The 13886-nt window shown below is 44.4% G+C and overlaps 2 protein-coding genes across 3 annotated transcripts in view; both read left to right on the forward strand.

Annotated features, from left to right (window-relative positions):
- Window positions 1-11337, forward strand: part of LOC128456588 (A disintegrin and metalloproteinase with thrombospondin motifs 2) — a 28918-nt gene extending 17581 nt beyond the window's left edge. The window contains exons 11-25 of one of the 2 annotated variants that reach the window (XM_053440799.1): window positions 5003-5116; window positions 5506-5651; window positions 5730-5819; window positions 5960-6042; window positions 6150-6283; window positions 6551-6674; window positions 7500-7580; window positions 7650-7813; window positions 7887-8046; window positions 8130-8262; window positions 8452-8659; window positions 8782-8911; window positions 9028-9111; window positions 9820-9964; window positions 10324-11337. In XM_053440799.1, coding sequence (XP_053296774.1) covers window positions 5003-5116; window positions 5506-5651; window positions 5730-5819; window positions 5960-6042; window positions 6150-6283; window positions 6551-6674; window positions 7500-7580; window positions 7650-7813; window positions 7887-8046; window positions 8130-8262; window positions 8452-8659; window positions 8782-8911; window positions 9028-9111; window positions 9820-9964; window positions 10324-11119 — 2592 coding nt within the window. In that variant the 3' untranslated portion in view covers window positions 11120-11337. The remainder of the gene's footprint in view (window positions 1-5002; window positions 5117-5505; window positions 5652-5729; window positions 5820-5959; window positions 6043-6149; window positions 6284-6550; window positions 6675-7499; window positions 7581-7649; window positions 7814-7886; window positions 8047-8129; window positions 8263-8451; window positions 8660-8781; window positions 8912-9027; window positions 9112-9819; window positions 9965-10323) is intronic. The other variant, XM_053440800.1, reaches the window with a different exon arrangement.
- Window positions 11338-12387: 1050 nt separating this feature from the next.
- ndufa2 (NADH:ubiquinone oxidoreductase subunit A2) lies at window positions 12388-13817 on the forward strand. Its single transcript, XM_053440817.1, has 3 exons — window positions 12388-12540; window positions 13387-13493; window positions 13636-13817. Exons 1-3 carry the CDS (start codon window positions 12437-12439, stop codon window positions 13728-13730), a joined length of 306 nt encoding a protein of 101 aa, XP_053296792.1. The 5' UTR covers window positions 12388-12436; the 3' UTR covers window positions 13731-13817.
- Window positions 13818-13886: the final 69 nt, after the last annotated feature.

Consider the following 13886-nt stretch of genomic DNA (forward strand, 5'->3'; position numbering starts at 1 on the left):
AATATGCTACACATGTAAGTTGCATGTGATAGTAACTATGTTTCACCATTATTCTGTTGAAGGCTGGTATATCCACCATTACTATTCCCACCGCGTTTATTTAGCCTGTCATGGAGTTTTAAAGTGAATATGACAGTTTAGATATGATTATAATCTCCACACATCAGTGTTGTAAACAGTTCTCAAATTAATTATATAATTATGTTTTCAAACCGAGGGTAGTGGAGAGACTTGATGTGGACTGTTATCAATAGCTCTGTGGGAGATCATCACCTTGAATATTACAGATGAGGTAGAAAGACATTTTATCTATTTTTACAATGTTGTATTTCTTTCAGTACTTTTATCAAAAGCGACTTAAAATATGTGCATTTAACCATTAGGATACAAACCCAGACCACAGTACAACGGTTCTATCTGAAATCTGTTGTGCTTCATACACAACTCAAAACATTCTTTAACAGTGCGTTTCTTCTCTTTATAGATGAGGAACTGCAGCACCTGACGTCGTCAGCAGCAACATGGTGGTCAACACGTGGACGACTGCATCATCATCAGAAGCTACACAACACTTCTAAATTCCTCCCTTAAATAGAGATGGCCTGCAACTGTTTAGTGGTAACAGTCATTGCTCATTGTCATGGATAACAATTCATTTCTATCTTTATTATGGTTGGTTAAAATAATAGAAACTTATTACAACAATGTGTATCTTTTGCTTTCTGATTTGATAGACTTTAGATAAGAACCCAGTGTTTAATATTTCTGCTTTGCCATAAGAGACAAAACATGGTCAATTGGTCATCACAGCTGTGTCCTTCAGGCTCGTCCGTCCCTAATAAAATGAGAGGAAACATAAAAATAATCAGATCATAATCATTTCATCTTAGGAAATAGGTAGTGTACATCATTTTCAAATTCTCTATGAACACTGTCTGTTCTAGTAAAGTTACAATATATTATATCCACCATTACTATTCCCAACGCGTTTATTTAGCCTGTCATGGAGTTTTACAGTGAATATGACAGTTTAGATATGAGTATAATCTCCACACATAAGTGTTGTAAACAGTTCTCAAATTAATTATATAATTATGTTTTCACACCGAGGGAAGTGGAGAGACTTGATGTGGACTGTTATCAATAGCTCTGTGGGAGATTATCACCTTGAATATTACAGATGAGGTAGAAAGACATTTTATCTATTTTTACAATGTTGTATTTCTTTCAGTACTTTTATCAAAAGCGACTTAAAATATGTGCATTTAACCATTAGGATACAAACCCAGACCACAGTACAACGGTTCTATCTGAAATCTGCTGTGCTTCATACACAACACAAAACATTCTTTAACAGTGAGTTTTTTCATCTTCATAGATGAAGAACTGCAGCACCTGATGTCCTCAGCAGCAACATGGTGGAGATCTGATTTGATACACTTTAGATAAGAACCCAGTGTTTTATATTTCTGCTTTGTCATAAGAGACAGAACATGATCATCACAGCTGTGTCCTTCAGGCTCGTCCGTCCCTAATGAAATGATAGGAAACATGAAAGTATGTCATAATTATAGAGAAAGAGTTACATATGAACAAAGTGTGTATTCTTATTTTCGGTGGATATTCAACTATGTATTTGAATATGCTTTTGGATTAAAACGTGCACTACCATGACAATGAATGTTTAGTATGGAGCTATTTCACATTAAAAGTATTGCATTATAATTTAACACATTATGTATTATGTGCAATACTTTCTAAGTAATGAAAACAGGTCTGTACCTGGAGTCAGTGTTCAGTCTGGTTGGATTCAAGTTGTGTCTCACGCTGGACATCCTAGAGGAACATTGAACACAAATACACAGATATGTTAAGTCATACATGTGCCATGTTATCTGCTTAACAGACTTTTACATGGTAATAATAAAATATTAATTCAAAGTTAATCAGATCATAATCATTTCAGCTTAGGAAATAGGTAGTGCATATTAGCCTACAATTCTGTATGACACTGTCTGTTCTAGTAAAGTTACAAGGCTATGATTTACTCATATTTAACAAAAGAATTCAGTGAAGTCTGTCTGAGATTAACGATTTAAATACTGAAGGTGGGAGACACGGTTACTTTTCACTGTAACACGTTACAACACTACTCTGAAGAAAGAGCTTTAGGACACGTACTGCTCCTTTGAACAGCTGCTCTTGCAATGCAGATGTGACTTTAAACACTCAGGTTTCTCAGGTTTCAGTTAGCATCGCTAGCCCGCTAGCGAAACTAACTTACAAGCCGACACACAGTCTCCTGTCTCAGAGTCATCCGCATAAAGTAACGCTTATATCTGCTGGGTGGACCCGCTCATGTCGTTTCATGTCGGTGTTTGTCGGTAATAACCCCAATCGAGTCGAAGAACAGTTACTGCACCCATGCGAAGATATTGTTAGCTTGCTTGTTAGCGAGCTAGTTAGCCTCCGGCGCTAGCGAAAAAGAAGCCGACACACAGTCTCCTGTCTCAGATTCATCCTTATAAACGAACGCTTATCTCTGCTTGGTGGACCTGGGTTCATGGCGGTTGTTTCGGTAACAGCTGGCATTCGCATCGAACCCGTTGATATACACTGAGCTGGTATGTAGCTCTCGGATTAGCGTCCCTTAGCTATCACGGCTGATTCAAAGGCACCCTGCGAATCACATCGAAATAAAATACTTAACGTGACTTACAACAGAAACGGAGGCGCAGACATCGTTACAGTGACCGTCAGGAGAAGGAGCAGAACATCAAAGTGTGTAATTTACTGGGTATGTGGGTGTAAGCCATTTCATGAGGCGTTCACTTGTACCTGGTTAAAGCCGAACTCACAACACACAGCACAGCTTACACTGTGGCGTCACGTGAATTTCAAACATCTATATCGCTTAAACAAGGAAGTTAAAAACAAATTTACCCCCCTCAGAGTTGTCATGAAGGAAGAACTTAGCGATTGAGACTAAAACCAAAGTTTGAGCAATGCTGTAAAAGGTTTAATTCTCCTCTAAAGTTGGCCACCCTGTAAACACAGTCTGTTAATGCATAGATAACACAAACTATGGTCTGACACTGCCATCTAGTGACTAAATATTGCAGCACATCTGCCAGATATAGATGTTTTCATACCTCAAACTGGAAGCCACACCACGGTCACACAGTATTATGAAAAGTTGCAATTTCGTTAACTTTAGATCTTCATCTTGTTTTGAACACATGCATCAAATTTTTACGTTGATTTAATGAAGGCCCTACGAGTAGTGAATCAAACTGTAACACATAGAAAAACAAGACATTTGCTGTTGCCACCAGGGGACGCTGTGATTTTAAGTCACGATTTCTGTACCGATGTCTTCAGGTCGCAACTCTTGTCTTATGTGTATAGTTTGGACTCGATTGGACAAAATATGTCCAAGATACAGGAGCCCGTGTTTTGATGGCGTTTAATCAAACTTTGAGGCCACACCACGGTCAGACGGTTTTGCTAAAACTTAATCCTTCAATAACTTTAGATCTCCATTTTGTTGTGATGACGATCGTCTAAATTGTAAGTTGATTTGATGAAAGCTGTAGGAGGAGTACTTAAAACAAAAAATATCGAATATGACCAAAATGGCCACTAAAGTCAAACTGGCGGGCTTCCTGTTGCGTTATTCATAATGCACTGATGGAGTTTTTTGTGCATCTAGTCATGATACACAATAGTCTTTGTTTTTTTTGAGGATCGGTGAATGCTAAATGAGGGGCTTTTCCGTAGGTGGCGCTCTTGAGCCATTTTGCCACGCCCTTTTCAAAATACTCCAGAATACGTAAATTTTCGCCGCCTTCGAATTTACTGCAAACTCCTACAACTTTTTGAGCACATTAAAGCCCTCAAAAAGCCAATTCATTTAAGCTAAGAAAAATAATAATAATAATAATAATAATAATCATTTCAATTTCAATAGGGCCTCCCACCGATTTCGGTGCTCGGGCCCTAATAATAATAATAAAAATCCTTACAGATTCAATAGGGCCTCTCACCATTCGGTGCTCGGGCCCTAATAATAAAAAACCTTACAGATTCAATAGGGCCTCTCACCATTCGGTGCTCGGGCCCTAAATAAACAAATATCGGTATCGGCTATCGGCCAGATTGTTATTTTAAATATCGGTATCGGCCAAGAATTTCCATATCGGTGCATCCCTAGTATATACATATATATACATATATATATATGTGTGTATACATATAGACTGAAGTTATAGACTTATAAACAATTGTTTCAGAGACGCTGTTAAAACATAATTCAAAAGTGGCTGACTGGGGAAAGAGCGACTGCCCTCTAACTGAAAAAGGTTGTCGGTTCAATCCCGTATGTTGAAGTGTCCTTGAGCAAGTTACTGAAACCAAATTGTTCCTTCACATTGAAAAAACATGTGAATGATAGAAACTGTAAAAGACTGAAAATGATCAAATACAGACATTTACCACTTAACACAATCTGAGAAGATTCACAACAAAAGATCTGGAATCTCCTCGTGTCTCCAACTTGACGTCTTCGTCTTCTACGTGTCCGGCTCCTCTTCTTCATCCTGAGATGTTTATGTTCTTCCAGTTTCACGTCACGTGTTAGAAACCTCATCAACACGTCCACTCGCTCTCTGGGAAGCTTCCACACATTGTCCTGCTGGTTCCTCACATGGACTCACTCTGACATGTTACACACATGTTACCAGGAGGCTGCAGGAGAAGATCCAGAACATGTCCGGAGACACTGACTCAGACATTTGTTGTCACATACAGAACCAGCAGAACATGTGAGGAACATGTCAGGAACACCTCAAGAACATGTGTGTTGTTCAGTTCATATGTGAAAACATTTTACATAGTCCAGATCATTGTATCTTCAGGAGTCGAACATGTGACTGATATTTGCACAGGCTCATCATTGGATCTTATTTTGACATTTTCCAAACATCTTTGTGTTTGTCTCTAGTACACAACTCATGACCCCTGTAAGCAGCTGTGGTGCAGTGACTACAACAGCCCGTTTTTCTGTAAGACCAAGAAAGGTCCGCCTCTGGACGGAACCCAGTGCGGACTGGGCAAGGTGAGGAGACGCCGCTCGTCACAGGTTGAAGGGATTTCAGTGGCAGTTTATCGTGCTTTGTCAAATACGACAAGTACACGTTTATTTTGTGAAAAACACAAACAAGTAAAAACACAGCAGTGGTTTTACTGGTTTAAACCCAGTAACCAAGGTAACCCGTTGGCAGTGGAGTGAAATTTATGATCATTACGTCAGTTTTCTAGGACACAACGTGGTTTCCTTTCGGAGCAGGTGGTGGCGCTGGTCTTACACTTGTGATCCACCCTAATCTGCCCCAGAGGCAACACATTGTGTAATTTTCAAAACACACACATTGTGTAATGTTCAAAACACGCACACTGAGTTTGGATGACATGATGTGTCTCCATGGTAACTGTCTCTTGTTGAAGCACTGCTTTAAAGGTTCCTGTATGAAGTTGACCCCTGACCTCCTGAGACAAGATGGCGGCTGGGGAACATGGAGTTCGTATGGCAGCTGCTCCAGGACCTGTGGGGGCGGGGTCAGGTTTCGGATCAGACGCTGTGACAACCCAGCGTGAGTGAGCTGTCAATCATCTATGACATCAAAGGTCAGATGCACCGATCAGAGACACTAGCCTGTTTCTGTTCTCAGTCCAGCCAACGGGGGGCGCACCTGCCTCGGAAACAGCTACGAGTTCCAGCTGTGCAGCCAAGAGGAGTGTCCCCCCCTGACGGACTTCAGGTGAGATCACAGGAGGTTCTCAAACCCTGGGTTCTGCTGTGTCTCACATGACAAAGTGTCAGTGTGTGTGTGTGTGTGTGTGTGTGTGTGTGTGTGTGTGTGTGTGTGTGTGTGTGTGTGTGTGTGTGTGTGTGTTTCAGGGAGGATCAGTGCAAAGTCTGGAATCCATTTTTTGAACATGATGGAAAGAAGCATCACTGGCTGCCGTACCAACATCCTGATCGTAAATACACACATTATACACAAACACGTGTGTGTGTGTGTGTGTGTGTGTCTGTGTGTGTTCCATCGTTGTGTTGTTTGTCACATACTTAATCTGTGCATCTGCAGCTGACGAGCGCTGCCGTCTGTACTGTCAGTCCGAGGAGACAGCGTCAGTGGTGTCCATGAACAGAGAGGTGCATGATGGGACACCGTGCTCCTACAGCGACGCCTACAGCGTGTGTGTCGGAGGAGAGTGTGAGGTCTTTATTGTTGTTTACTTGACTTTTGAATGAGTTAACTTAGCGTAACGAGATACACACTGTAGAACAGTTCAGCATTATCATCCGCTAAAGCTAATGGACCAACTCTGTCTCAACAGGGACTGATCCAGTTTGTGGTTTTTCATTTTGCTTCTTTCCTGAAATGTACAATAAATTTAGGTTTTCCTCCTCTTCTCCTCTTCTCCTCTCCTCCTCCTCCTCCTCTCTTCCTCTCCCCTCCTCCCCTCTTCTCCTCCTCTCCTGCAGCATGTGGGTTGTGATGGGCAGATTGCCTCTGACCAGCAGGAGGACAGATGTGGTGTCTGTGGAGGAGATAATTCCAGCTGCAGGATCATCAAAGGAAACTTCACGCGCAGCACAAAGAAACCAGGTGTGTCTCAGTTGAGGCTCTGCCTCCTTCAGAGACTGCCTTTGAAGGTCGATGACATCATAAGTGTGCGACTGGACCGTCACATTATGAGACTCCACCTTGTGGCAGTGATGTAGCTAACGAGCTAGCTATGTGTGGGGCTGAACAGCTCAAAGTACTCAACAAACAACAGAGTGACACAAACAGGAAGTAGACTAGACATCACATTATGGTTCAGTGTTCGAGTCTATACCTTCTTACACCCCACTAACCTCTGGATTGTACCGTTGCCTCATCTTTATTGTTCCAGTCACATGTTCCAGTCACATCATTATTCTAGAGCTGGTCTGCAAAGCTTTAGATCAATTGGTCGATCTAGGTTCCAAACCTCATCTGTTGTTACAAGCTCTAGAGTGACAGAAAGAACGAGGCCATGAATACAATCAGCTGAAAAGCAGTTTCCTCTGTGGGGGCTCAGCCACTGGGTGAAGAGTTCAGACATCCGGAGAGAGCAGTGCCACCGCTGGTCCTTCATGTCGAAAGGGGAAAGTTGAGGTGGTTCGCACATCTAGATAAGATCCTTCTGGGTCCCTTCTGTTGGAGATTTACCTCGCATGCCCTACCAGGAAGAAACCAAGAACTCGCTGAAGGGACTACATATCCCATCAGGCCTTGGAACACCTTTCCATCCCCCAGGAAGAACTGGAAAGTGTGGCTGGTACCCTGGTCTGCTACCTCCTCGACATAAACAAAGAGAAGCAGAAGATGGATGGATGGATGAAAATGTCTCTGTTTGAGTTTTGATGATTAATTGATGAGTGATTGATCACTGCTTCATTGACCCAGGTTACCTGAAGATCCTTGAGATCCCTAAAGCGGCGCGACACCTGCTGATCCAGGAGTTCAAAAGGACTCCTCACATCCTCGGTAAGTGCACTTCCTTTGGTCCTTCGTTAACGTCCTTTGCAATTTCTTATTTTCTCTTTTATGCTCCAGCGGTGAAGAACCAGGAGACGGGTCACCTCTTCCTCAATGATGAAGATGAACTCCCAGGGTCCCGTGTGGTGATTGAGAAGGGTGTGGCCTGGGAGTACAACAACACAGAGGAGCAGGAGTCTGTCCAAGCTACTGGGCCACTGAAATACGGGGTCCTGGTTATGGTCAGTCGACAATTAAATCCAAATTCAATGTGTCCATATTGGATCACGTTAAAAACCAACCACTGTGCTTCAGGTCCGTTCCTATGGCGACTCAAAGGTGACAGTATCCTATAAGTACATCATCCAGGACCGTCTCCGGTCCTCGCTGGAGTCCAACCTGGTGCAGGAGGACACCATCTTCTACGAGTGGGCGCTGAAGAAGTGGTCTCACTGCTCCAAACCCTGCGGAGGAGGTACACACGTGATGGGCTACCGCCTGTTCTTCTGGTCACCGGGGTAACACGCGTGTGCTGTAACACATCCCTCTGGTTGACAGGGAAACAGTACACCAGGTTCGGCTGCAGGAGGAAGGCCGATGGGAAAATGGTTCACAGGATGCTCTGCTCCAACATCAACAAACCAAGAGCCATCAGCCGCCCCTGCAACACGGACCAGTGCAGCTCGCCACGGTAACATGTTACAGGTCACCATGGCAACACATGGCTGGGTTGTGTGTGCTTCATCATGTTGACAGGTCGTCTGGTTGTTTAGTTCACTCCATTCAAACCAGTGACAGCAGCTGAAACAAAAAAAACACAAGCTCAGTTATTACAGATTATAAAAACCTCTCATCCAATCAAATGTGTTTGTCCTGTCAGCTGGGTGACCGGGAACTGGGAGGACTGCAGCGCCTCCTGTGGTCAGACTGGGTGGCAGCGTCGCTGGGTGAGCTGCCAGCAGGAGCCCAGCCGGCTCCAGCAGCGCTTTGCACACAGCAAACTCTGTCGCGACAACCGACCAGATGTGAAACGCAGCTGCAACCGTGTCCCGTGCCCTGCCGCCTGGAGAGCCGGGCCGTGGACACCGGTACGAGGACTCACACCAGGGCCTCACTTTCTTCTTCATCAAGATGAAACCTCCGATCCTGAACTGATAAATAAGTTCCAATCTGAACGTCAGTGTCTGATTAGTGTCATTCTTTCTTTTAGTGCTCAGTGTCTTGTGGAAACGGGACTCAGGAGCGTCAAGTCGCATGTTCGAGTCCTGAGAGCTCAACTGGAAACTGCAGTGTACCTCAACCAATCACAACCCGCAGCTGCCAAGCTCCACCCTGCCATGGTAGGCATCGACCAATCACATCGTATAAATTTGTTTACTGAAAAGGCCAGGGAGGATTCTGGGGTTTGTAGTCTCTGTTTTCTTTGCTGATTGTTTGTGTTTGTTTGCCCCTGCAGGCAACCAGAAGAACGCCATCATCCAGTGGTTGTCCAGGTCCAATGTGGACTTTCCTGATCCAAAGATCTCGTCTAGTAAAACACGTACCCCCCCCCCAGACCTTTCTCTTCCTCCTCTTCCTCGGAGGAGTGACGGTTAAATCGTTTGAAGCAAACGTGTCTCTTTTCATACGTAAAAGCAGAATAAGTGAGCCTTAAAGGTTCAGTATGTAGAATGTAGGGACATCTAGTGGTGAGGTGTCATGTTGCAGCTGAACACCCCCCACCTCACCTCCTCTTCCAAACATGAGACCCCACTTGTGGCAGCTTCAGTTATCATAGAAACTCAAAAAGGTTTAGTTCGTCTAGTCTGGGCTACTGTAAAAAACATGGCTGCCTCCATAAAGAGGATGTTAATATAGTGTATTAGTGTGTATATTGTGTAGAGTATTTTAAATACAAAGTATTTGAATATAAAGTATTTGAATTCAAATACAAAGAGCCAGTTCTAGGGTGAAGAACAAACTGTTTGTACAATTTAGATGAAACACACTAGGGAAAACTTCACTAGGATTATTTTATATTAACTTTCTATCAAAAGATCCTTTCACCTGAATCTTACACACTGAACCAATAAGAAAGTAAATTGGACTCCACCTCTTCCTGAGGTCTTTTCAAAAATAAATGTCACAGATGAGCTCCTTCTGTAAAGTATTATAAGTGTAGTACGCTCAACAGCATGTTGATACTTCAGTTATTTAATTCTCTTTCTTTTCTGAGTGAGGGTTCTGATTGACAGTCTGTCCTCTCCAGGGCAGCGCTGTCGAGGGGACCGGTCGGTGTTCTGCCGGATGGAGGTGTTGAGTCGGTACTGCTCCATCACTGGGTACCGGCAGATGTGCTGCAAGTCCTGCAGCGAGGGGAACTTCAGCAGTGAGAACCTGCCGACAGCCAACAGGTCAGTGAGGCTCAGACGACATAAAACCAGTGAAAACATAACAAATAAAACATGTCAAATATCAACAAATGAACTAGACGCAGTTTTTTTGTATTATTCTCTTTATAATTGCATATGAATTTGTCAAATAAAAGGCCTCTTACAGTTAACACTTTCTTGAACTGTTTAGTTTTGCTTTATGAACAAGTCAATGATCCAAAGCAGAACAAAATAAAAAAGAAGAAGGGGGAGGGCAGAGAGAAGGCCCAAAGTCTATATGGGCTGATAAACCTGATTTATCCTTTTCAGTGTCAGATATAATCAAAGAAGTCTGAGTAACTGCTTGTTTAATGAGAAATCGTTGGTGTTTTTTGGCACAGCTCATGGGTATCGACCACAGAGACGATAACCTCAGCTTCCTCCTCCACCTGGTCCGACCGCAGTGACATCACCAGTCATTTCATCAGCACTCCACCTCACAGCTTCACCGTGACTCCTCCCCCGTCCAGCAGGAGCAGCACTGACTTCATATACGTGGAGTACGATGATTATGACGAGTATTCATCCTACGAGGATCCATCTGTTCCCTCTGAGTCCCTGGATATCGTTCCAACTACTACTACTACTTCTACTAGCACCACCACAACTACCAGTGCTACTACTAGTACTAGTACAACAAAAAGGTGGCCAAGAAAAACTGCTCCACCACATGTATTCAAGAAGAAAACCACCACTACCAGTACAGCTCCCATGACAACGGTTCATGGCCCACAGTCACTGCTGACCCGGACGTTTGCCGTCCCCGAGTTTCCCACCGCAACCTCGTTGGATCCTGATGACATCATCACTGCAACATCATCAGGTGGGCGGAGCCTTCAAAATCAATTCAATCTGACAGAAACCGAACCAGCGCCGACGTCTTCGTCTTCCATCGTCACGATCACAAAGAAGGAGAAGAACTCAGTGGACGAGGTCCCGTACCGGATCGTGGGGCTGGACAGGGAAGCCACCAGGGGGCAGCAGAACCACTTTGTCCCACGTATGCCACCGGTCCGTGAGCGAACACAGAACAAACGTATCCAGGAGCTTCTGAATGAGAAACGACGACAGGATCGTGTGAAGAGAGTGAACAGGAGCAAAGAGAGTACGAGTGATGGTAAAATGAGCGGATCATAAAAACACTAAAATAGGTTTTGGTGTTCACAATGTCTTATATACAGCTTCTCACTTTCTGCTGACGCTATCAAACTGTAACGAGAAACTGAATCAGACTGGAGAGCAAAGTTCTTTCAACGTTCTCATCTCATCGTTTCCTGAGGTCTACGCCTGTTTCCTCTCTGCTCCAATCAGAGTCATCATGGACACATGTGGAAGGTATCTCTGGATTTCGCTGTCCTGATATTTGTACCAAACAATTGTGTTTCTAAATAAAGTTACCTCCAGCTGATGACATGGCTGCGACTCATAAACCTCTGTTAATTACTTAAGACAAAACTCACTGTAGGAGATCTGTCCGTCTTCTGTTTTATGATTTTGTCCGTGAGGTTCATGGTCCAAGTACATTCAACTAGATTTTCAACAAAAACACAGAAACCTTTAATCATTGGTTTTACCTGAGAGTATCTCTTACTATAAAATTTATCACGGGAACATTTTAAACCATAAATGTTGAGACGACGTCTGTCTTCTGAACCAGAGTTGGAGGAGCCTGGTAGCTGAAGGTCTTACCTCCTGTTCTGCTCTTACAGACTCTAGAACCACCAGAGAACCTGTGTTTTGGGGGTGCAATGATTTATTAGGACAGGACAGTGTTTTGAGCTCTTTGATATATGAAGGGTTTGATTGTTAAGATCTTTCTATGTGAGGAGCAGGATCTTGATTTCTGAGTTTCACAGGGAGCCAGTGCAGAGAAGCTCAGAGCAGTGAGATGTTCTCTTCTGGTTCCTGTCAGCTCTTGTGCTGCAGCATCTTGGACCAACTGGAGGCTTCTCACAGACTCACTGGGACGTCCTGATGATAAAGACTTACCCTGGTCCAGTCTAGAGGGAACAAAAGACGAGTTTCTCAGCTTCCTTCTGAGACAGGATGTTCCTAATGTTCATAATACTGTGCAGGTGGAAGAAAGCTGTCCTGGAGACTTGTTCTATATGTGGGTCACATGTCCTGGTCCTAACTGAAGGTTCCTCGTAGTGGAGCTGGGGGACAAACTAACACCAAGGGAACTATCTGGTCCCACAGTGTTTCTCTGAGATGTTTAGGGACAATAACAATGAGCTCAGTCTGAATTTAGAAGTAAGAAGTTCTGGGTCATCCAGACCTTGACGTTCTTGAGACGTTCCTGAAGTTGGACTCAGGCTTCATAGATATGTACAACTGGGTTGGTGCCTGCCAAGACAAACCAGGGGGGAAAACCCTTGCCAGTCAGTGCCTGTCAGGATAAACCCCGGGCTGCGTGAACCCTCGCCTCGTCCTTGACTTCAGCAGGAAGTAAGGATGGCGTCTGCTGCGGTCAGAAGTCTGAGCTCCAGACTGAGTCAGAACCTCCGAGAGATCCGTGTGCACCTCTGCCAGACCTCCGCGGCCAGCAAGGGGGCCAGGTGAGCTCCGAGTCCGCCTGTAGAGGCGGAGAGAGCCGTGACGAGCACAGCCACAACCCGCCCGAGCAACATGGATAGAGACGGCAGCTAACTGCTAACAGTAGAGTGACTGAACACAGCTAACTGCTAACATCAGAGTGAGGGAACACAGCTAACTGCTAACAGCAGAGTGAGGGAACACAGCTAACTGCTAACAGCAGAGTGAGTGAACACAGCTAACAGCAGAGTGAGGGAACACAGCTAACTGCTAACATCAGAGTGAGGGAACACAGCTAACTGCTAACAGTAGAGTGACTGAACACAGCTAACTGCTAACATCAGAGTGAGGGAACACAGCTAACTGCTAACAGCAGAGTGAGGAAACACAGCTAACTGCTAACAGTAGAGTGACTGAACACTGGTATCAGCAGAGTGAGGGAACACAGCTAACTGCTAACAGTAGAGTAAGGGAACACTGGTAACTGCTAACAGCAGAATAACTGAACACAGCTAACTGCTAACAGTAGAGTAAGGGAACACTGGTAACTGCTAACATCAGAGTAACTGAACACAGCTAACTGCTAACATCAGAGTGAGGGAACACAGCTAACTGCTAACAGCAGAGTGAGGGAACACAGCTAACTGCTAACAGTAGAGTGACTGATCACAGCTAACTGCTAACAGCAGAGTGAGGGAACACAGCTAACTGCTAACAGTAGAGTGACTGATCACAGCTAACTGCTAACCGCAGGGTGAGGGAACACTGCTAACAGCACGGTGAGGGAACACTGCTAACAGTAGAGCAAGGGAACACTGCTACCAGCTAACTGCTGATCTCAGCTCTGACGGTGATTCCTGTGTTGACAGAGACTTTGTGGAGCAGCACTATGTGACGCTGAAGAAGGTCAACCCAGAATTCCCCATCCTGATCCGAGAGTGTTCGGGAGTCCAGGCCCGAGTCTGGGCCAGATACGGTGAGTCTGACCGCATGGCATCATGGGACATTGATGGTTTCAGTGGTGAGATGACAACTCTCAGGGTTCAGTTAGAGGCGGAGTCAGCTCGGTTATGTTTCTGCATGGGTCAATAAAACTGATGTTTGTGTTTTGTTTTCAGATTTCGGAAAAGAGAGCAGCATCTCCGTGGACAACATGTCAGCTGACCAGGTGGCCTCAGCTCTGCACACGCTGGTCCAGCCTAAAACCACCTAAACCACAGAATCCCCCCTCTTGACTGAAATGGTTCAGTCCAGGACTCCTCTGTAAATGTGTTAATCTGAATAAATGTTAATTATTTAACCTCACTGTGTCTTCATTTTATAGTTTCACTTCGCTGGTTTTCGTTGTTTTAGGAAGTCACCTCTGATG

Source organism: Pleuronectes platessa, chromosome 15, assembly GCF_947347685.1.
Source record: "Pleuronectes platessa chromosome 15, fPlePla1.1, whole genome shotgun sequence".
Taxonomy (NCBI): Eukaryota; Metazoa; Chordata; class Actinopteri; order Pleuronectiformes; family Pleuronectidae; genus Pleuronectes; species Pleuronectes platessa.